The sequence below is a fragment of the Anopheles merus genome, chromosome 2R (assembly GCF_017562075.2).
Source record: "Anopheles merus strain MAF chromosome 2R, AmerM5.1, whole genome shotgun sequence".
In the NCBI taxonomy this organism is placed as follows: domain Eukaryota; kingdom Metazoa; phylum Arthropoda; class Insecta; order Diptera; family Culicidae; genus Anopheles; species Anopheles merus.
In genome coordinates, this window is record NC_054082.1 from 28,349,790 (window position 1) to 28,372,939 (window position 23,150).

The window sequence follows — 23,150 nt, forward strand, 5'->3', positions numbered from 1 at the left end:
TTGTCACTGTTTTTCACCTTTCTTTTTTCACAATTGCTTATTTGCTACCACTCCTCCCACCAGACGAACAACAAACAAACAGTCCCCGATCGGTTTTATCCATCCCCCAATTTGTGTGGTAGGTTTATGTAATTATCATTAATTTAACAATATCTGCGTAGTTCATTAGTGTATTGTTTTAGGAATAATTTGAAACTTTGATTTCGGTAAATACGTTTTGTTTTATTTTTGAATGATTTTATATGTCTTTTTGCGTTTTTTCGCGCCCCACACACGCATTCGCTCGCGCTTCACCTTTTTTTATACATAACACATTGTGCGAGTGTGGGGAAGTAGGTTTGTAACATTGCTTTTGCTGTAAACTTCCGTTTCGGGGTTAGGTTTAATGTGTTTAATTCGCACCTGCAGTCGTCACCTGCAATCGATAACAAACGCACTGGATACGCACGTACACCACCTTGTTAAAGGGGAGCCAAACAAAACAAAAACAATATCGTCTGCGATGGCATCTCATCGTTCCTCTGCTCTGCCTAATATGTCGGTGTTTTTTTTAATATATTTTTAGTCTATTTGTGGATCGTTTGGATATTTGTTTTGTAATTTTTCATCTCTGCTGGGTGGTGATAATTTGCATTGAAATCGCTTCGATTTACTCTACCATCTTGCTCTGTTTGCTGTGGAAAAAGGTGCTGCATCAACGACGTGCGCTACGTTCCCTCTCGACTTTACACCGGCTCTGGGTTTCCCGTTTCGTTCCGTTTTATTTTATTCGCTGGTTGTTTAGTCTGTTTGTTACGTTTTCTCACAACAAAATGAATGAATAGAACTACATCGATGAATATACAGCAAAAGTGATGAAAGTTTTTTTTTGTATATGGTATATGTATATATATATATAATATATATCGTAGGCTTCGATTCGATTCTCTCGGTTCTCTTTCTCTCTTAGCGCGCATCCCGCCGTGTCTTGTTTTGCTTGTTTTTTTTTTGTTTTGCTTCTACTATATACTTCACAACACTCGGGCGACCTGTGTCAATAATAATAGTAATAATATAATATACTATATGTTTTTTATCTGTCTTTTTTCTGCATATATATACTCTATATCTCTCTCTATATGTATATATGTATATTCTTGTCCTGTCGTTTTGCTAACTTTACTTTATTTTACTTGTTTTGTTTTTTTCATTTTTAGTTGTAAACTGTAGCCGAACGTATGTTTATCGCGATTCCTTGTTTTGTTGGTTGGTTTTCCTTTTTAGTTTTTAGTAGATAATACAATGGTTCATTCATGTTTGATTTGTTTCGTGTTGTTTTCTCGCTTTCTTCTCTTTTAAGTAATATTATTGTAATAGCAATAATTTAGTAACACTTGTATTTTGTTTTTTTTTGTTTAATTATTTAATTATAATTTAATTATTGTATTAGATTTCGTTATCTTGCTTCTTCAACTTATTCTCTTTATTTGCTTTTTTTCTTCAATTTATTCTTTTGAGCGTCTCTCTCTCTTCCTCTCTCTAACCCTCTCTGTCTCTCGCTCTCTTCACTTAGCCGTTATTTCCTAACACCATATGATGGTCGATATCGTTGTTGGCCTTTTCCTACTCTCAGTTGCACTTAAGGCGGCATTCTTCAACTACTCGCTACTGTTTTGATACCCCACTGCTACCGCGTAAATAATGCAACCTCCTGCTTTTGCTGTACTACATTTTGTACAGTGAATACTTTACGATTCCATCACGCATCAGCCGCTTCCTCGGCCACTTCCGTACACGACGTAACACTATTATTGCATTTGTTAATATTTTAAACCTTAGTAAATGGGCCGACCCACACTGTCCACTGTGCCGTTGGGTCCTAACAATGCTTTACGTAACAATGATAACAGAAAACGGAAACAGAAATAGAACCAAAACGTGTCGCAGCGCAAAATACTACTACAATTCAGTAATGCTGTAACTGCACCCTTTCTCTCTCTCTCTCTCTCTCTTTCTCTACCCCTCGCTCTTTTCTCAGTTCAATTGGGTCACCGCTAACTCTGGTGTACTGGTTCGGTTTTTCGCACTAAGTGTAACCATTCTTCTTACCTATAATGTGCTGCGTGTTCTCGCACGCATCTCCCAACGGCTTGCGCTAAGAAAAGCGTGACGGGGCTTGTGTATCACTAGCAAAACGTATGCAGCAAAGTTAACGCTTACTTACACATCTAAACAAAGCAACAAATAACAGCTTCTTCGACTTCTTCCACTTCTTACACCAAAGTTTAATTAGCAACTAAGAATGTAAAAACCATTGCACGCATGTTTGTCTCACGCCCTTGATTTGTTCAAATAGGGTGTAAGCAGCAGCTGCAGTAAACCATAGTGGCGACTTCTACAGGCAACAGGCAGCCAACCAAAACCAACTAAAATTCTTTAATATGGCAACGTAACTCCATTCTCCCATTTTCCCGTTGCTTGGTGACCTTAAATGTTGTTTTTTTAAACGGTCGGAAGTGTGTGTGTGTGTGCGCACGTGAATTTACGTCTTATTTAATTAGATAACAGATTGGTCTACCCATCCAAAAAATGAAAAAAAACTAATACATCATGCTAAGTAGAATTGGATACTACCAATGGAAATACTGATACTGCGCTCGTCCATGCCCACTATCAGGCTAGCGCTTGGTAAGTTACCGAGCAGAAAGCGAACAGCGACGAAACTCATCACCAGCACCAGGACCCAACAGGGGCATATTCTCTAATCTGGCGTACTATAAATCCTCGCCACAACTCGGTTCCAATCTCACACACCAGCTAATCCTCTAGTGACACATGATTTGCACACTCAACTTTGCACATACGCTCTGCTGCTGATGCTCTGATACCTGGTTGACTTAGAACGGACAAGATAGTACCCCAGGCTTTGGCCTATGGCTGTCTTCCACTAGTGCCTTTTAACGATTATAAATCTTTCACCAACGCCACCGTGTATGTTTGGCCGTCTGTATACAGGGAGCTCCAATGTTTAAGCCATCCGTCCACCACTGTGTGGGCTCAATTGTTTTGTGAGCAAATCTAGGGCGCCATCAGCCGTTACGGCTGATCTCTCAAGCTGTGTGTTTAAACTCCACAACCCACGGCGCATCCCATTTATCACGTTCTAATGCTTCGTACAACAAATCCGCATACATACTCCACATACACACACACATACACACACCCAGGCCAAACACAATGTGACACACAGTGTGAGATAATGTGGCCGAGGGTGGTCGTACTGCTAGAACCCGTAAAGCACACATCACTTTTTTGCTTTTCAACCGGCCCTCTCCGATTGGTCCAATTAAACGTTTGCAGCACATTCTGGCCGCTCTGGCATTTTAATAAGTACTTGTCTATTAATCAATCTGTCTCGTAGCTCGTAGACTTACGACTCGATGCCTCTGATCAATCGCATCTTTTCGTGTCGAATGGAACTCAGTGTTCACTTGGGTGTTGGGCTGAGACTAAGCAACTTGCTAAGATCTACAAAAAACGGTCTAGTCTTTTTAGAACAGGGATTTTGTTTGCGCACCAAAAAAAAAACATATAGTTGAAAAAGTTGAATGGCTAATGTGCGAATGGGTGCCACTGTTTACTTATGCGTTAGAATCACCTCGAGAAGCTCTGATCTTCACGCTGTCAGGCGACCAAGAGCATCATGCTTTCCTCCGATCAAAAGATGCTAATTGAACAGTGGAACAGATCTGGGTGATAGCTTCTTCGGCGCTTTATAATGATCTCATAGATCTCCAACTCACAGATGATCGATAAAGACAGCGTCATATGGCTTTGAAAAATGGGAACCTGTTTTTGTTTTGTAAACGCAACTCCACCAAGCATCAACTATGTGCAAACGGCTGTGTTAAAACTGTTGGCTTGGTTCCCCTCCGTTGTGATCATCACACGCGGGACCTGTTTTGGTCGAGATTTTGGAGTGGTAGAACTAACACACTAACTACATGGAACAAACAAAACTACGTCTGGCAGGGTTAATTACTCCGATCAACACAACACAAAACTGTCTACTCCTCCGCGAATCTCCGTCATCGATGACGTCTTTATCCCTGTTTTGATGGCGTATTCGCTGACGTCAGGATGTTAGCTGCATCATGTCCCCTTTCGATGCCCGATGCACTAAGATGTAGTAACATCGTCACAACCCCCTTCACCTCGTCATCTACAACGGGCCGGAACCGGAGGAGCATCGTGCAACCGATCGTCGGTGCAATTTGGAGTTCGATTATTGTCATTTCCACAAACCAATCTTCCTTGGGGCCTGCGCGCGCTCGCGGGTGGGACCACACTACTGGGGCGGGGGAGAAGATTGGTTCAAAATATGGTTCCGGCCGCTGTCGTTGCCATCATCCACCTCGCAAACAACGCTTACAAACATCAAAAACAAGAACAGTAACATCAACAGCAACACCGTCAACCGCCGGAACGTGCCCTCGGGCTCGCGTGGGTCGCGTGTGGTTTGTTTTCCACTGAAACACAACCACAACAAAAAAACAAACCAAATCGTCATCAAATTATCCTCATTTTGACCCACCATACCGTTGGGGGGAGCAGGGTAAAGGAAGAAGTTGGGGGAGATAATAATGTCATGCTCATGAAACACGTATTTAACAAGAAATAACAATTAGTGAACATGATATCGATAAATCGGTGACGTCGTCGATGGGGCCCCGCGTAGGCTCTTCAGAGTGTTGTTTCGGTTTTCTTTGGTGATTTGTTGGTTACATGTGTGTGTCGTAGCTGTTTGTATTCCGACAGTCAATCCCCCGAAGGTAGCCCTTGAACGATACCGATCAAAAGTGTGCAAAAAAGCAGCAACAGCTACAACACATCCAACCGCACCGTCATCGTGAAGGGCGCGCGAACCTGCCACATCGATCACGTTGCTTGAGTAGATTCGATTCGGAATGGATGGGCCCGAGCAAGATGGGCTGTGGACTGGAAGGCTGGATTCCTTGAATCGAAGCGCGCAATTAGCTAAAGGGCAAACTGATCGCGCACACAAGCATTCCCGACTGACATTTCGATTCTCCGATGTAACGCCCAATGCTGACGGTCTTCCTCCCCCCCCCCCCTTATCACATCTAAATAATGACCCTCCGGATATTCCTGCTCGCACCTCCCGGAGAACCGGGATGAGCGACATTATGATCTTTTCCGAATGCAAATGCCGCCGCTGCCGCCACCATTACGTAGCGCTCGTACGGGTGAGCCTTCCGTAACTGTTACTGCTGTTACACGCGTCTCATTACATCAACCGCGCTTTGATCGTGTCGTGTCACCTTCCAGCGACGCATTCCACATCACAGCCGGAGACTTTAAACTGCTTCGGCAACACCGGAGAGGATAGGACGGTCGAGAGACACCCGCGTTCGAGATAATGGGCGATGGAATTCTTTTCCTTCCTTCCTCCAGGCAAGATAACACACACACACATGCTCAGACGGTGAGCGATAGCCAGTCGCTTGCTGCTGGTGCGCGCAGGGGCACCGTGTAATCCATGCATGGCAAATTTGTCAACCCTTTCTGTGACATCAAGAGCAAGAGCACGACGGCCAACGATAGGCGAAAACCCCGGGGAGAGCTCCCTTGCGTTAGTCCCCGTTCCACCATGAGATGAATGGGAGTAGGGGAAGTAGGGGCGAGACTGGAAAGCAAAAATAATGAGTGATAAGCGTCCGAAATGTGCGCTGGCGCCATAATTGTCAACGTCAAGATTATGGGACGCGCTGGCAGCAAAGCAAAAGAAGAAGAAAAAACAGCGAAGAACAGGGGAGGAATATAGATCGGACAAAGCAACTTCACCCCATCCGCCATCCAAGCCTTTCCGGCTGGCTATCTTTTCGAGGGGCCACCTACGTCACACCGCAGTCATATGAATGAACATTATCTCACACGCACCCGCCGTATGCCGTGTCTGCTAGCACACTAACCGGCGTCATGGTGGCCCCAAGGCGGTCCCTCCGCTCGGTCGCCGAATAATTGATCGGGAGACTCTCCAAACAGGTCCGTACGGGCGTGTCCCACGGCATGGCGGGGTGGGTCCCCATAAACAAATAAATCAAACGGGGGCCGTACCAATCGATTGAGTAGCGTATTGGGGAAGCTTAAATACCGGACTATCCTCCTGCTTCTGCTTCTTCCCCGTCGCCCTTGCCATGGGCGTGATGCTAGATGGGCTTAACTAGCGCTGTATAACTCAGGATCTAATTGATCGGTTTGATAAAGTTGATATAAGCCATCTCTCTTCCCATCATCATCATCATCGTCATCATCTCGTGTTCTTGTCGTGCTGTGCTATGGGTGGCCAATGGACTGATCAGCAGTCGGGCGCAAGTGGAGTGGGCGCAGACTCAGTCAAAAACTGAGTCTTGCAACAACGACAACAGTCTTGTGGGGCCCAAGTCATCCGGCGTCGCCCGAGAATTAGATTAGCCTTCGTAACAATGGCTTCATTTCGGCTGATTCATATGCCCCATCGTCATGCTGCCTCTGCCATGTTCGGCAATTGAAACGAACTCCTTCTCTCGTTTACCTATCAGCAATCGGACACTACTCCGGGTGCGTGTCATGTCGACCACGACTGCGACGGAGATGATGGTCTAGAAGATGGAAAAAAGTAAGCCGCAAGCTTCGGAACGGCAAGATCGTATCACCGGAAGAGTGGCCTTTTTTTAAAGCAAACATGTGTTCAATGCTTCGCCGCATCATCACAGCCAGACTTCAACATGGTGGTGCTGTGTGCGAGTTTCGATTGATTATTGGGCGATGGTGCGATGGTGGTGCATTATAAGGGCTTAGTTTTTCCTAACAGACCCGCAGCGAGCCCGAGCACAACTGGTAACAACTACAGGCGATATCGAGGAACATTAACAGCAAAAATGATATTCGCCTACTGGGATTGATGTATCCCATGCTTAACCTCCCAAAAAAAAAAAAACGGTACACCGAATAACTTCCTATCGTCTCAATATTCTGCGCTTCGCGATCTGCTGCTTAGCAAACAAAACGATCCCGATCGGGTGACAGTGTCGCCGTCTATTGTTTTACTAGAGCTAGCTGACTTAGATATGATCCTACATCCTACGGGGTCGAGTACGACTCAGTAGACGGCCGTGGGAAGTAAAAGCGACATTAAACTCCGAACCGAAGATTCAAAAAAACATACATACACAACACCATGCACGGAACGGATAATAATGATATTGCATACGGGTTGGCTCTTCTGGCCCTTTCCCCCTTACCCCTGCCCTTATCTTATTTGATCGTTACTACACCATTTTCTGTGTTACAAATTTTCCACAGCCACCACTGTAGGGACCTGCCCTACGGCACAACAGTATCGCACGATATTGCCTAGCGTTATTGCCACTGTGTCACGCTCTGATGACACTAAAAACTCAGTAATACGGGCCTCTAGCACAATTGTGCACACATACAACGACACACGCACATGCTCGATCATCTAACTTTACGCGTTTGTTCTGCTGTCCAACTCCCTCGGAACCTGCACCATGCGCGACATGCTTTACACGTGTTTCGTATTACATATTCTGTGACCAAACGATCGATCCCGCGTAATTACCACTTTAGCGATCAAATTGATTCATTTAACGATATTTGTCGTGTGTGCATGTTTTTTCATGCTTTCTTCCTGGCAGGCTCATAGTACTTACAAGTGATAGATTTCGGTTCGCTCATGCCTCTGCCGGTCCATGCACTTTTGATACGTTTTTCAATACGTTCTAACAGACTGTTGGGGTGCGCTTTTCTGCTGGCTGCTTGTATGATGGAGATGATGACGCTGCTGCTGCTGATGAAGATGATGATGATCTGGTTGAAGATGATGAGGCTGATGTTGTTGTAGCAGCAGTTCCGCCAGCGGCTGTATCGGTTCGACCGAATTCTGCTGCTGCTGCTGCTGCTGCTGCTGCTGCTGATGCTCCCTAGTAAAAGTAGTAGTACCGACCACTAGTAGCTACGACTCGAGCTTCACGTTCGTTTCGAGCGCAAACTGGAGCTGCGTCTGGAGCCGCTTGTTCTCCGCCAGCAGCTGGTTGATGCTTTCCTTTAGCTGCAGGTTCTCCAGCAGTATCTGGTCCTTTTCTGCAAGGCACTCGGTCAGCTTGTCGCTGGTGTCTTTCAACCGCGTAATGTACTCGCACGCTTTCGCCAGGATGCCGCCCTTCGACAGGTTCTCGCCCTGGCCGCCATTGTTCTGCTTGTTCTGCGTCTCGGACGACGGGCTGTTCATGTGCTCGGCGGGGATGATTTTGTTCAGCTCGTGGATCCAGTTGTTGATTTTGTCCCTCCGCCGTCTCTCGATCTCGTTGTGGTTCGCCCTTCGCCGATCATCGCGCTGTTGCTGTGAGTGAGAAGAAGTGGAGAACCGTCAGCGAAAAGTGGTATTTTGGGGGATATTTTTTTTGTTAGAAATGTAAGAAATGATTGAACTTGATTAACGATCCACAACCGAAACGACCCACAAAAGTATGCCATTCTGTGGTTTTGATAATCGTGTGCTGTGATGATGATGGTATCAACCGTTCCACGACGTCGATCACGTTTTTCCAGCCGCTTCTCCCATTTCTAATCGACTTTGTCAACGAGCCCGCACGTTCGAAAAAAAACGCCCTCCCAACCCTCTGATAATGCTGATTGATGCCAACGGCGGCCCGGCTTGCCCACGGCATAATCTAGCAGCCCATCCACATCCCATTTATTACTATCGGTACCGACGCACACCAGCCCAAACCACCGGATCTGTGTATGTGTGTCCTTTTGGTTGGTTGTACAGAAACTCCGACCAGCAGCCCTAGCCAACCCTAAGGAGGTGGTGTGGTGGAGCCAAGCAAAGAGGACCACCACCAGCCACCAGCAAGCGTTCCTTCTCCTCGTGCCACTTTTGGCGCAAAAGCGCAACCGCAACGCACCACCCCTATTGCGCACTCCTCCTAGTACTGTCGCTGACTGGTCATTTATCTCCAGCGCGACTTGTGCGACATGCGATTTTTTTTTGTTTTGTTCGTTTTCGTTGCTGTTTCTCGCACTATTTCATTCACCTTGGCGCGGCATCGATGCATACGCGGGTTGCGTGGTTTTTATGCGCTCTTTGATAGTGTATTGAGCTGCGCGCGCGCGCGAGCACCAACGGCCGATGCCGCCGATCGGCAAGTTCAAATAACCAGTTTCGGTTAGTACCGGAGGAGAGTCCTCGTCGTCGTTGTCGACACCGTCACCGTGCCCGGGGGCGGCAAAAGGTAGTGAAGCCCAACAGCAACAAAAAAGCACTACTGCTGCAGCTACTACTACACACGTACACACACACATATTGGCATGGTCGGCATGGCCATCCTTGTCCCCCCAGACGCCTGGTACGTGTTCTTGACGAGATCGATCGGATAGATCTACTCGCGCGTTGTGACTACCAAGATGGTGGCCACTCGTTCCACTAGCGACCTCTCTGCATGGATGGTATGTTACCGTATGCACTTGTATGTGTGTGTATGTGTGTGTGCGCACGCATGGCAGTCATTTACACTCCCGGCGAGTGGAAGTAAATCGTTTGATCGATCGGAAGCAGGCTGCCGGCTGGCAAGCCAGTGTGTGACAGTGGTGCTGGTTAATTGCTAATTAATGCCCTCTGTCGCGCGCTCCGTCACCGGTCTAATCGAAAACGTCAGAGGTTAAAAGGCCACCCCAGGGTGGAAGGGTATCAGGTGTATGCGCGTGTGACAAGTAACCGAAGAAATATAGAACGAGGTAGCTTAGACACTGCGACACCTCCAACTGCCTGCGAAAGGGCCAAAGAGAGAAGGAGGAGGTCGGCCAGGGCGTGAGAATACACGACCCGTGTACGCCTTCACCCCCTCTCAGGAAGCCCTATGCCGAAACTTCTGACAATCTTGAATGACCCCGTACGAGCGTACCATTCTTCTTCCAGCATCTCCAGGGTGCAAACGAGCAAGAGAGAAAGAGAGAGAGAGAGAGAGAGAGAGGGAGAGGGGAAATGAGACCCTCTGATTAGTCGATAGCCTTGAACTTTATCGATGCATGCAATTGGGTGGTGCGTGCGGGCGTGCGTGCAGCCTGCTTCAATAGAAATCGAATGTAGCAACCGCGTGCGCTGCTTCAGAAGAATTCCCAGCAATTGCTTGTGCTGCTGCTGGTGCCTCTGCTGCAAGCGATCTATCTAGGTCCGACCGGGAGAGGGACACTAGACGCCCGGTGACCAGACGGCACCATTCTCTCTGCCGAAGCGTGTATTCTTGGGCTCCTTCTTCGTGGGTCGCTACCAACACCAACCACCAACCACCATCACCGGCGGGGTAGGTCATACCGGTGACTTTCGCTTTACGTCGTCGGCCGATGTTGATGTTTTAATTATTCATGTCAAGGTTCGCACAGTGTGAGCGGTTGCGAGCGCGCACGCGCCCGCCTGCGGTGCAAGCTCCGGTGGGCATCGGAGTGGCATGGAAACAAATCAAAGCAGGTGAATGAATGAGCAGCAGAGCGCACACTTGTAAGCTATCGGAGGGCACCGCGACATCTATCTGCGGGGCTGCCGCGGGTCAAAGGGTTTGCCAGAGGGTAAGAACGTTCTTAACTCCACGGCACATCACCCGTCCCCATCGTGCGAAGTGAACTTTAAGCTAGGAGCTGCTCGTAGGCGATAGGATCGGTCAGACGACTTCATTGAGCGTAAAAAGGGATAGGTTAGGTTGTATTGATCGTGATCGGTAGGGTGTTGTTTTGCAGTTCGTTCACTATTGAAGGATTTGTTGGAGACATTCACAAATAAAAATGACTCATGTGTTCAGCTGCTGCTCGAAAGTACGCGGGCTTTTGCTCAGTTTACTGATATCTCAGATGACAATTTGGGATTTGCGAGATCACAAATCTAAATGAAATTTCCATTTACTCATATCGAGCATCTCAGTTAAGTACACAAGCTTTGTAAATAATCAAGAGCATAGTCAAAATTTCAGTTGTTCGGATTTCGATTATTAAAAGCCAGATGTATGGCAAATATTTTAGAGAGTTGATGATAGGATTCAAACATACACACGAAAACAGCATCTCGTCAGAGAGAGGATGACTCGTTGTTTCCAATTTTGCATGACAAGGTAGGCGATTGACGGTATACAGTAGTGATAAGACTTATCAACTGGCCTCCACGTGTATGTGGCTTGTCATCGTTGGATGATTTCTTGTAGCGGCACAATACCGCCAGCCTTTTTCCTACACAAACAATGGAAATAGGGTAATCACACTCCGAAAGGTAGAGCAGCAGCAGAAATAATTTATCCAAAGGGTTTGCTGCGCGTGTCTCATTTGCATCCTTGCTACATGTGCGCAAATTATTAAATTATTCTTAAATGCTACAGACTTAACAACTCATATCTCACCAACGGCCTCGGTCAATGCCATAGCTACGTTGATCCACTGTCACTCGATCACCAAGAGCCTGTTGTGCTCTTCGATGCCCCGACGTCCTAGAACCATCGAAAAATGGACACAATTACCAAGGGGCGCACAAGCGTGCGGCACCCGCTAAACACCGGAAAACCCTGACACTCGATTAGAGCAGCCTGTTGGGGTGGCGTGTGGCCACCGTGTGGCACATTGTAGATAAGCAAAAGGGACAGATGAGGGAGGCGATGATGGGTGCCGGACAAAACCAGATCACAGCCCAAAACAGTCCAAGGATAGATATTCCATCCTGGGGCCCGTGCGGGCCCTATCTTTCGCTCCACTGCCTCCATTGCCCCCTCCCACATTGTGATATTAATAGTGAAGCTCGTTAAGCAGCAGGTAGCGCCTTGCTGTGATCGCGTTGCCACGCCGGTATTGCGCCGCGCGCGACAACGGCTGCGCGGCTGCTGCGCTGGCTCACATTGTTGCGTTATCGTCCGTGCTTTTTTGCATGTCTGATGTAATGCGACAATCATACGCCCGGGGCCGACTCCCTGCCTCCATTTTCCGCGTGGAACGGCCCCTGAGGACCGAGCACCCATCGAGCGGCGTAAAGTGAAATCGTATTGTGAGGTTTTTTGTTCGATCAATCTCACTGCCCCGTGGACTGTGCTAACACGAATTTGTACAGCGAATTAGTACGGGTCCACTAAAAACGTTTTATTTGCTCTAGATCGGATGGGAAGAGCGGAGGGGGGGGGGTTGGTAGGTTGTACAGGTAAAAGCATAGCAGCAACATAACCTTCTAATGAAAAATGGTGGCACCATCGTGTGGCAGCGATCGCCGCGAAGGGGAGAGATCGAGCTGTCAGCAAAACGATTAGGACAGATCAGTTGAAAAGCCGCATGCATGAGGTTGGCGAGTGGGAGAGACGCAAAGGGCCACACTCCAGCTATAATATGATCGCCACCACCACCACCGCCTCCACCAACTTCACGGCTCAAACTTCCCCACCATCCGTGTCTTTCATCTCTTTTCCGCAGAAATTACGAACGGCCGTAGTGCCTCCCTTCTCGCCTGCCACTAGGGCGCGATGATGATGACAGTGACAACGACCAAAGCCGTACGATAATGATAATTTGAATATCAACAATACAATACCATCTCTTCCCCTATCTTTCTCTCTCTCTTTCGGTGCAGTTCCGTCCGTGGTTACAGTTTCCCTTCGGCTCAATCTTTGCGGCGGGCAGTTTTTCCTACCCCTTCGGCAGGGGACAGGCCACATCTGTTTACGAACCGTGTGTGCGGGGGGTTGTGTGGCAAAAGTGTAATTTTTCGTTTACGTAAGTGCCCCTCACGCGCTCGTGTGTGGAAACGCGGCCTCGCGGCCACCGACGCACACACACACACACACGCTTTGCTGTCACCAAGGCCAGTGCTTTGATGGACAAAAAACAAAACAAAAATAGAAGCAGTAAATGTTCTTGATAACAGACACACTGAGGGCGCAGCGGTTTCGGAGGGTTCTTGTTTCGCACAGGCATGAGTCCGGGTTAGGCCACATTCTTGAGCGCAACCCCGTACACCCGCCGCGTTTGGCTTTCCCCGCTGTTGGGACATCCCCTGCTGCGAGGGACAGGAAATCGAGGCTTTCCGATACGCATGACGGTGGGATGATTTGATTGTGGTAAAGGCGTCTTTTTTGCTTCTTATTTTGCAACTCGCAAACGACACTCGAAGGCGGCGACTGGACCTTGGGACTTGACCGGGTCGCATCGGTTGCCCAATGCCCGTACCGTCCCAAACCCTGCTCCGGATCAGGATGATGATGATGATGATGATGACGATGAGAAGAAAGTGTTTTAACACTCCATTGCAGATAAGATAAGGATAAGAACGGACAAACACCAACCAAACAGTGGCCCGTTGGCCGGTGTGAGTGTGCGCGGCGTCCACCGACGTGATGGGTCACACATGGCAAGCGTCAGAGCACATTCATCGAGGTTACACACGCTACCGTGACCGCGTTTGGAGTGGGCGCAGCGCACATGCTCAGCCGATGCTAAAGCTAAAGAGGTTGGAAAGAGCACTGTTTCCTTCGCGCCCAGTGTGCTGCAGTTCTGTTTGTCACCCACTTTTCTTGAGTGTGCTGCAGGCATGCTTCTTGACTTTGGGCTAGTCGGAATTTCCACCCTCGCCCGCGTGCATTCATAACTTTGAAGGGCACTCTCACTCGTGTGAATCACACTCTTTGGGGTGTTGTCACTTACCTTTCGATTTAGGTTCGTGTCACCGTTGCAGTCGGAGGATCGCTGCACCCCCCGGACACTGTTGGCGGAGCGGGACTGTTTTACGTTGTCGTTGTTTTTCTTAAACACTAGAAAAGAGCCTGCGGGTACGAGAAAGGGAGAGAAAGGAGAGAATGTGCGCTATTAGTGGACGGTTCACACTTACACAGACGGAGACAATAAAAAAAAAAACAATAACAGTACACAACCATTCACACATACACACTACAAACAATAAAGAAGCAAGACATTTCTTTTACAGGCAAGAAAGATAACAAAATGTTATAAACTACTCGAAAATAGAAACAAAAATGCATAAATACACACACACACACATACACACAAATACACACGGATAAAAAGAGAAGGAAACGGAAACGGAACAGAAAAAGAACACTAAAAAGAAAGAAACAAAACAGTAACACAAAAACAAACAAACAAACAAAACAAAGGTTTCAATTTACATTGACTGGGATCGTTGCTGGAGTTTGTTAGCGTTGGGTATGGACTAGCTGGAGATCCTGTGATAAAATTAGGTGAATCTAAACTGTCTGCCACTTGTATTAATCTTAGTGCGAGCATTCCTGTGAGAGATGGAGAATGAAGAAAGAAAGAAGAGAACGGAAAGAAAAAAAAAGGGGAAAGAAAAAAAATAACATGAGAAATTACTGGTCCATCAACAACACGCAAACGTGAAACACGGGTGACACGGGTGGTGGTGCGCTGGTGTAGTGTAAACGGCTAAAGGATAGTGGTGGGAAAGTTAGTAGCGGGGGAGAGATGAAGATGGGGAAGAAGTAAAAGCGAAACCTCAATATCAGCTCGCTCTCGCACCTCTTGCCAGTTTTCTTCTTCTATTTGGCGTTATGTCCTACGCGGACATGCCAGCCTGTCCTCGAGACTTAATTCATTACCACGCAACCCGGATAGTCGATCCTTGCTATGGGGGAACGGTCCATTGTAGGCTTGAACTCATGACGGACAAGTTATTGAGTCGTTCGAGTTGACAACTGTACCACGGGACCGCCCAAGTTCTTGCAAGTTTTGAATAATTCAATTCGATTCAATCAATCAATGATCTATAGTTTTTTTTTACTAAATTCTTGTACACAATGGATTTATTGTCAGAATCACATGTAACTTGTAATTACAGTGAAAGCTCTCTAAGCTGTAGTCTCTTCAAGTTGAATTATTTAAGGTGAACATTTTGACGGTCCCGGCATATTCCATACATGTAATGTCTCTACAAGGTTAATGTCTCCTGACCTATGCCTGAGGTGAATATTCTCTAAGTTTCATATGCAATTTGATAGCCTTAATTCTCTAAGGCTGAAAATACACGCACCGGAATTTCGCGGACACAATTCCGCCTGCTGTCAAACCCGTGCACAAACTGTCAACAGCCATTTTTTCAAACTGTCACATCCGTGGGTTTTTCAGCATGCGGAATTTTTGGCCAAAAATAAGTTTTGAAAGACAGTTCTCAAAAATATTGGTTCAAGAATACCTCGGTTTTCTCGTGGTTGTCTTGGATACGTGATCTCAACATGCATATCTCTCTAAACTGACGGTCCCTTGAAGATTCAACTAAGGCATTGGTCCAATTTTGTTGCGCGCAACATTGTTGCTCGGAAACGTATCGCTGAGGTGGTCTATGAATATTGCTGGCAATATTTCGATTTGACATTGTATAGCGTCAAAAAGTAGGGCAATGAACAGGTCAGAGTTTATTTTGTATCATTCACTTGCTGAATAAAATGTTGAAAAAATATTATACACTCCAAAAAATGTATTACAAATGCTTAAATTCCAAATTTAGTGGATGTCAACAAAACGCTCACTGCTGCTATGTCATTTCATACACCCGATTACAATGGCCAAGGTAAAAAGAAAATGTTGCCAGACAAAAATCGAATTGGTTTGAATTTGGTCAGCAGCAGTTTTGTGCGCAACAAGATCAGACCAATGCCTTATTTGACTCTTTCTTCTGGGAAGTTAACTTTACAAAAGAGGAATTGGACTCTATGGCACCCTTTTTGAACAGGCTGATTAGGAATTCCTATTGGGTTTGTCCAAAAAGGATGGTTTAAAGTTCAAATTCCCAACACATAAAATTCATTTCTCGTAAGAAAGAGTCCAGAAAATGTCCCACAATTATGAGAACCTCTGGAATATCCCGTATTTTAACTAGTTCCTTTAAATTATTCTTTAAATTATAATTTTACTATTCTCAGTCGACCAGTTACTTGTAGCTAGTCATTATTAGTAATTTGCTTTCCAATTTACTTTCGTTATTTACTTGTTTTCAAATTTCCCATCCTCTAGTTTCTACGTCCCGGACAGCAAACTAGAACCCATTCGGAAACACAGACTCACACACACACTGTCGGCAATTGTTTCGGGGCTATTTTTGCGCCTGTTAACACGAGCGAACCAAACCAACAATTGCTCGGTCCTTCGATAATCTCACCACACGAACAGGCGAGTGGAGGCAATATAAGTTATTGCTGCGACGCATAGCGCTCAAATGTGCGCGCAGCGCAGGGCGGCACACGCTCGCCACGATATGATGTTGCAATAAAACCCCACTGCACCGCGGCAACCCCTCCGCTTTTCAGGCAGAGGACAGTCACCTCCTGGGTGGGGCGGGTGAGAAGAAGGAGACGCATTTGTCGCCACCTGTTTTTATGGTGCACTGGTCTGGTGGCTGATAAAGTAACGCACATGCCGCGCATGAAAGCGATGAAGCGGGTGGCGGTGTCGTAGCGTGTAACGAGACGATGGCCCATGGTGCACGGTGGTGCCCGTCCACAACACCAACAAACGGGTGCTGGGTGACCGAAATTCTTGCTGACGAGTAGTGCCGGGACACGGTTCTTGCCCTTAGCCGACTCGTGGGTTCACTTTCATTCTCGTGTGTAGTTGGGTGGGTACTAGGGGGGTGTGTGTAGCAGAGGGCTGGAGAGATGCAGTGCATCTCGGAGGTAGGTTGAGTTGCATAGGAGATACGATAGCGGGATAGCAGGATTGTGCGAGAGCAAGGGAGATAGAGCGAATGAGCGGGAAACGTGTATGGTGTTGACGGTGCTATAGGTTGTTTATGTGTGGGGGATGTGCCGGTGGAAGCAAACGCTAATGTACCATCGTTTTTCACTGTAAACTGTAGGTCATCGTCGATATGTGAAAAATCACCTGCAAGAGAGAGAGAGAGAGAGAGAGAGAGGAAGACAAAGAGCGATAGAAACAAATAAGAAAGAAAGGAAAACATTAGACATTTGTCGCGCGTGCACGCCTGCTGCTGCTGCTCCTTAGCCACAACACTTACCAAGAGTATTGTCCTCGGCCATGCTTATCAGGTCGTCACTATGTTGGGTAATTTTTGCGTTTGCCAGTTCGGTATCGCCATCATGCGAGGTCGTCATCGGTGCAGCAAAGGGTCGGAGGAGCGTTAAAATATCAACAAAAAAAGGAATAAAAGAAAGGAAGAGAAACGATAACGATTAGAACGCTGGCTCTATCTCATTCTCTGTGTCACTTTCACTTTCATCGTTCAGTGGCGAAACGTTAAAAGGAGGCAAGGAGGACAAGAATAGCGACAAGAATGCGAGGCGTATGCCGTCTAGCACGCAAAAGGCAAGATTGTGTAGCACAGCATGCAACGGATGGCAAAATGACGCATCCGCGACAGGCCAGCAGAATCGAGAACGCTCTTGGAGCACTTCCTATAATGTTTCAAGAAAACATCCAGAAAAGAGGGCTGCCACAGTGCTGTGTGGGCATCCTTTTTCATAGTTTCGCACCCACCCGTGCCTATGGTTGCAGCCTCACGGTCTGCTAGCACGAGGGAAGCGAACGGAACACGTCTTGCTAGAGCTGGGGAGGCAGAGAGAGAGAGAGAGGTTGATACTATTTTCAGTGCCTCTCAGGCGGTAGTGCAAAAAAAAGCAACCTCTCGTTTGGTATTGCACTTGCACTTGCAACAAACGACACAGAAACGACACACACACATACACCCACACTGCTTACCGTTCGTCCATCAAAGACACAAAGGGAACTACTATACAGACACACACGAACACGGACACGCAAACAAACACACTAGAGGGTGGAAAATTCGGCACACATTTTTGCTCTACAACACCATCGTTGTGTGGGTGGCTGCTGCTGCTGGGTGGGCGGTGGTGGTGCGCCTTTGATGTTGCGATGGATTTTTCACTTTACGCTACAAACGAATTCAAACTAAACGCACATCATGCACAGAGCGATTTGGAAAGGTGGGTGGGGGGGGGGGCAAAGGGGTGAGCAGTTTTGGAACTTTTTCTCGGCCTGCTTGGTCGAACAACGAAACCAACGCAAACGCCACCGAAAAAAAAGCCAACACCTACTACGGGAGGGGTACGTTAGTTAGTTGTTTGCGAAACGCCAAAAAGCGAACTCTTCACTGCTCTGCGATGTGTGATTCTGTGCAGTGTGCAAGGCGTAATCATAGCGAACTACTAACAGGCAGAGACCGAGAGAGGGAGAGAGCGTTTGAAAACAAGAACACGCTCAAGGAGCAAAAATATCCCCCGGACCATCCCTGCCACCGAGAGCGCTTTGCCCATCTGTCTGTCCCATCCACCTGTGTGGGATGAAAATTGCAGAAAACAATTCGTCTCTCTTCCTACTGCCGCTGTGTGAGTGTGTGCTTGGGAAAACAATCGGAAAAATGCTCGCTCTCGTAGGAGAGGGAGAGAAAGAGCGAAAGAGCGTAAGCACAAGTTGTACGACGACGCGCGGAAGGGCGGCCAGTTTTGTTGAATGAAAGGATGCTCCCACAATTGGGACTGTTGTTTGGGGTGTAAGGGAGCGGTGGAAGGTGCACAGGGAAAACTGTCACTGATTTGCATCTCTCTCGCTCTCTCTCTCTGTCTCTTTCACTGCCTACCATTGCGCTGGGGAGCTGCGTGAGCGTAAAAAGTGCGTGAGCACGCTTGAGTGGGAGGAAAATTGAGCAAAAGTTGGTCGAGGGAAGAAAAAAAACACGCGCGTGTGTGCGAGAGAAGCACAAACACACTCACACAACGAAAAGCGAGATCGTAAAAAAAAACAAAAATGCACTAAAACAATTGAAGCAATAGTACACATCGCACCGCTCACGAAACGGGTGGAAAATTATAGGGATTGGTGGGTCGGGCACTTTTCATCTCCCCTTCTACGTTCCACCCACACACACACACACACACACACACACAAACACACACACACACACAAACACACACAGACACTAGAACGGACGTTCTTCGTTCGGGGTTTTTGTGCTCGGGCTCGAATTGGCCAACAACCTGCCTCCTCCCCCCGTCTCCGCTCCTCCCTTTGGACGCGCGTAATCAATAAATCCGTACGTGTAAATGGGGGGCGGGGGGGGATGGTTTCGCCTCGCCATTCGTTGTTTCTTGCCGCCTTTAATGCACACTCGTCGGGGTTCGTCGGTTTGCACCTTATTAATTACCTTATTTCTAAGCAATCTACATCGTAGTCGAGCTTATTCATGATGAGGGCCGTGTTTTCCGCTGGTCGCACAGGTAACCCAGGAACACACCGACACACACACGCACACACACACACACACACACTATACAATCACGCAAAAGCTGCTGGAACACCTACTCTGGGGCATCCCTTTTCACAATCACAAACACGCACGCACGCACGCACACGCACTCGTTCTTTCAGTGGAGCCACCCAGCCTTTTTCGGTGGCCACCCGTTTGAGGAGGGCACTACCACCTTTGGTGGGACGCTTTGACGGGCGCTTGTGGCGGTGGCGTTGGCGTTCCGTTTGGCCAACTCGGGTACGTCCTGTTTGTGCTACTGCTACTACAACTACCTACTACCACTACTACTATCACTGCTGCTCCTGCTGCTGCTGCTTGTGATATCCCTTGTCGTGTGTTGTCGCGTGTATGTGGCACTCTCTATCTCTCTCTCTCACTCTCTGGCGGTGCTAGGCTCTCTTGCCTTGGTGGGGCTTTTGTGCGTTACTTGCGACTGTACAATCACTTTTCGGGAAAATTGTATTTTGCTTTTCCTTTATGGCCAAAACTTTCTCGTACCAAACACAAACTCACACACAGAAACACGGGAGCGCGGACGCCCTTCACTCTAATGCTCTTCCGTTTATTTCCTCCCCCCTAAAACTGATCACTTTCTCTCTGTTCTAACAATTTTAGCATATACACACACACACACACACTCACTCGGAGGGAAAACGGCTCGTCGCCGTCACACTTGTTCGCTTCGCTTTATTTTCCCCCAAACGTGGGGCGAGCAAAGATGCACTGTCCCGACCCTTGCGCGACGAGTTCGTCCTGTTGACTTCTTCTTCTCCTTCTTTTTGTGTTCTCGCAAACTTCACGCACGCCCCCACTTTGTTACTGTGCTACTGTGGATGCGTCAAATCAATGGTTTGTTTGTAAACTACAGCACATAACAATAGTTCCGTTTGATTGCTTTTTCTTTTCTGTTTGAAAAATGTGTGTCTCTTGCTTTGCTCTGTGCCCTCTGCCCTTAAGGTTGGGCTTTTTGGTGACACGCGCCTTTCGCCACCCCCTCGCAAAACAACAACCTGTCAAATTCGGTGTCGAGAAATTGCGCTCTCTTGCACTTTCTCTCGTTCTCCCCTTTTTTGTACGCTCTCTCTCTCTCTCTCTCAATCGCGGGAGCGCAGAATGTGGAGAAGACGTAGTTCAGCGAAAGGGGATAAACAAAAACAAAACGCCTCCTTTGCGCACGGCAGTTTGACAGTCCTTGGTGTGTAGGCCAGAGACCGCGCGAAGGCTGTAGCTTGATGCTGTGCAACGTGACGTCACCAAAACGGACGGGAAACTGTTTTATCGAGACGGAAATTCACACTTTTTGCTGTCCGGCAAAGGAGACAGAGACCGGTTAATTTTGCCCACCCACCTTGCGCGCGTTGGGAATACCTTGCCGCGTGCTAACCGGGTTGCGCTGAGACCGGGTTTAATTTACGCGTGCAAGGGAAAAAACCCCCTCCGGTTCGCGCTAATTCAAACTGTCGCTCGGTAACCGTTGGCAACTGCCTGTTGTGTGGTGCTGTGCACCGGACGTTCGTACACTAACTAGCGAGCTGCCGCTACTACTACTACTACTGCTGTCCCGCGAGGTGTCTACCCCGAAAATGCAAAGATTGCGAGCAGAGCGAAATATTCGCCCCTGGCTTGCTGTTGTAAAGGCCGTTCAGACCTGCAGGTCGTGAATCACTCAGCTTTTATTTCTTTCACACAAGCGTTCACGTTCACGCGCAATACACTCGCGAATACTAGTCGGGCGCGCGCGAGAAATCACACACCAACGAATCGACCCAGAAGCGCACTATATGTGTGTGTTTGTATACCGGGCACAAGATTACGTTTTTTTTTTTTGCTTTGTTTTTGGCAACACGTAAAATTCGCAAACTCTCTTGCGTGCGATTCGCGTTCGCTGCTGCTAAACCTGCTGCCCGCCACTAAGCGCGCGTGAGAGCGTATGCTGGCCGCGCAAGCAACGGAAAGGAAGTGGAAGAGAGAAACAAAGTACGGCACACGGAACAGCGAACGGAGCGATGTTTACTGCGCGGCGGTGCGTAACTGAATGAATGTGGCCGCGCATTTGTTGATATGGGAGCCTCCGCGCACTTCTGAGCGTGAGCCCGTCATATTGTCGCGCTTACGTCGAACGTGTTGCTTCGCCGCCGGCTAGAGAGCGAGCGTACACGCGGACGGACGGGCGGAGTAAACAAACACACGAATCAGCTGCACGCACGCACACACACACACATACACAGTGAGGCACTCAGCAGGCATCGCAGCTACCCGCATCCACCTGCCTGCGTAGTGTTTGTGGGTTGTGTTGGTGGGTTTGTCAATGGAAGGGCGTCACGGAGAAGGTGACGGACGGCACGAGCACGTGCGACGGCGACGGGATGTAGCGATAGTCGCAGACAGACAGAAGACGGATCGTCAGACACAGTGCATAGCTACAGAGCCCGCATAGGAGAGGGTACAGTGGGTTGCCAATTTTGGCACCGATGGATATGGTTGGGAATTAATGGATAATATATTCGAAAGGAATCGTTCACACGGGCAGTTTTCCTCATTAACAGAGCGATCAATAGATGTTTAGAATCAAATGATGTTTGTCGAATAAGTATGAAAGATATTTTTGTTTATAATTATCTGATTTCCTGAGAATTATTTTTTTTTATTCTTATAAATGGTTTAATAGATAGCTGCGCCTGCAAGGCAGAGCGAAGACGTTATCTGCATCTTATCGCTCCTTAAACGGAGCACTCATTATCGGGCTATAGGTTAAAATAAGTCATAGATCGCCAGCTTCATATAACGTTGGACTTACGGACAGACTACGATTGAAGCTAAAGAAAACTATGCTTTAATTGTATGTACAGTATATTTCATGAGTACAATCAATTCTCGCATTTCTAATATGTATAGTACAAACATTGTCGTGCAACAGTAGGCAATTATGTTAGGTCTTACATAAGTTTCAGTAAAACTGTTTAGCGTTCTAATCGAGACTTTATGGTTGAATCAGTCATTTAATTAACGAAAAGTCACATCAAAAGATGGGTTAAGTCATATCAAAAGATCAATAGATGCTCAGTAGAACAATAACACCCATTAACTTCGATTTAGGCTTAGGCCTAGGATTTGTCACAATTGGAATGGATGTAGTGAGGGATTTAGTGAAATGCTAGTGACTTGATTGATTTCTTCTTATAGCAGAATATCAAGTCCTGCATATGGGCTATTCGATTCAATCAATATTTGAACGCATATTCGGCTTGTTGTTAGATAATACGACTAGAAAAAAGTATCACGAAACCGGCCTAAGTGAAACTAGCTCTTAAAAATATATGACCTTTTACATATGCTTCTTCAGATTCATAATTATTAATTAATATAGTTCGTCACTATCACTTTTTAACTACTAGTTTTTGTTTGTTCCTGAGCAAAGATCTTGTTGTTGTGAACTTATGCTGAAACTAATAATATCGAAGTATCCAAACTAACTAAAAAACATTTGGTTTGAAATCCACTGTAAAGATGCTTAATAAAACATGTTGCAGAAATCGTCAAATAAATAGCTATTGCACGGAAATGTTTAATCCAGAAGATGGATGTTTTCGTATTTCTCTTCTATAAAAATGGCATTTTACGTTTTATGGTCAATTTGTTTTTCACATTTAGCTTCAATTCAAACATTCATCATAATTCAATTCTATTAAACTACTCTAATGAGTGATACATCGTTTATTAAGCCATAATAAGCGATTCCAAACCGTAATAAGCTTTAATTTGTTTTGTAAAGAAAAATATATTGTTTGATGCCTCATTAATAAATAAATTC

The 23,150-nt window shown here is 46.9% G+C and overlaps 2 protein-coding genes across 5 annotated transcripts in view; one reads left to right on the top strand and one right to left on the bottom strand.

The window, feature by feature from the left end:
• LOC121587894 (5-aminolevulinate synthase, erythroid-specific, mitochondrial) overlaps nt 1–23,150 on the top strand; it is a 67,467-nt gene that overhangs the window by 17,097 nt on the left and 27,220 nt on the right. The gene's annotated exons all lie outside the window — the stretch shown is intronic.
• On the bottom strand, nt 872–21,404 carry LOC121587896 (upstream stimulatory factor 1-like). Of its 3 annotated transcripts, none has more exons than XM_041905203.1 (6): nt 19,235–21,403; nt 17,069–17,106; nt 16,885–16,935; nt 14,208–14,327; nt 13,726–13,844; nt 872–8,404 (listed from the first exon to the last, which is right to left on the bottom strand). In XM_041905203.1, exons 1-6 carry the CDS (start codon nt 19,273–19,275, stop codon nt 8,018–8,020), a joined length of 756 nt encoding a protein of 251 aa, XP_041761137.1. In that variant the 5' UTR covers nt 19,276–21,403; the 3' UTR covers nt 872–8,017. The 3 variants fall into 3 exon arrangements, with proteins under 3 accessions (XP_041761137.1, XP_041761138.1, XP_041761139.1); XM_041905204.1 differs by lacking the exon at nt 19,235–21,403 and adding an exon at nt 17,770–18,209; XM_041905205.1 differs by lacking the exon at nt 14,208–14,327 and having other exon boundaries at nt 19,235–21,404.

Bases quoted from the DNA above. Each gene is read 5' to 3' on its own strand.
- LOC121587896 (XM_041905203.1), bottom strand. From the start codon at position 19,275: ATGAATAAGCTCGACTACGATGTAGATTGCTTAGAAATAAG. The intron at 14,328-16,884 runs GTACATTAGCGT...CATCTCTCACAG, and splicing joins GTTTACAGTGAAAAACGATG to GAATGCTCGCACTAAGATTA. The intron at 13,845-14,207 runs GTAAATTGAAAC...TCGTACCCGCAG, and splicing joins CAGCAACGATCCCAGTCAAT to GCTCTTTTCTAGTGTTTAAG.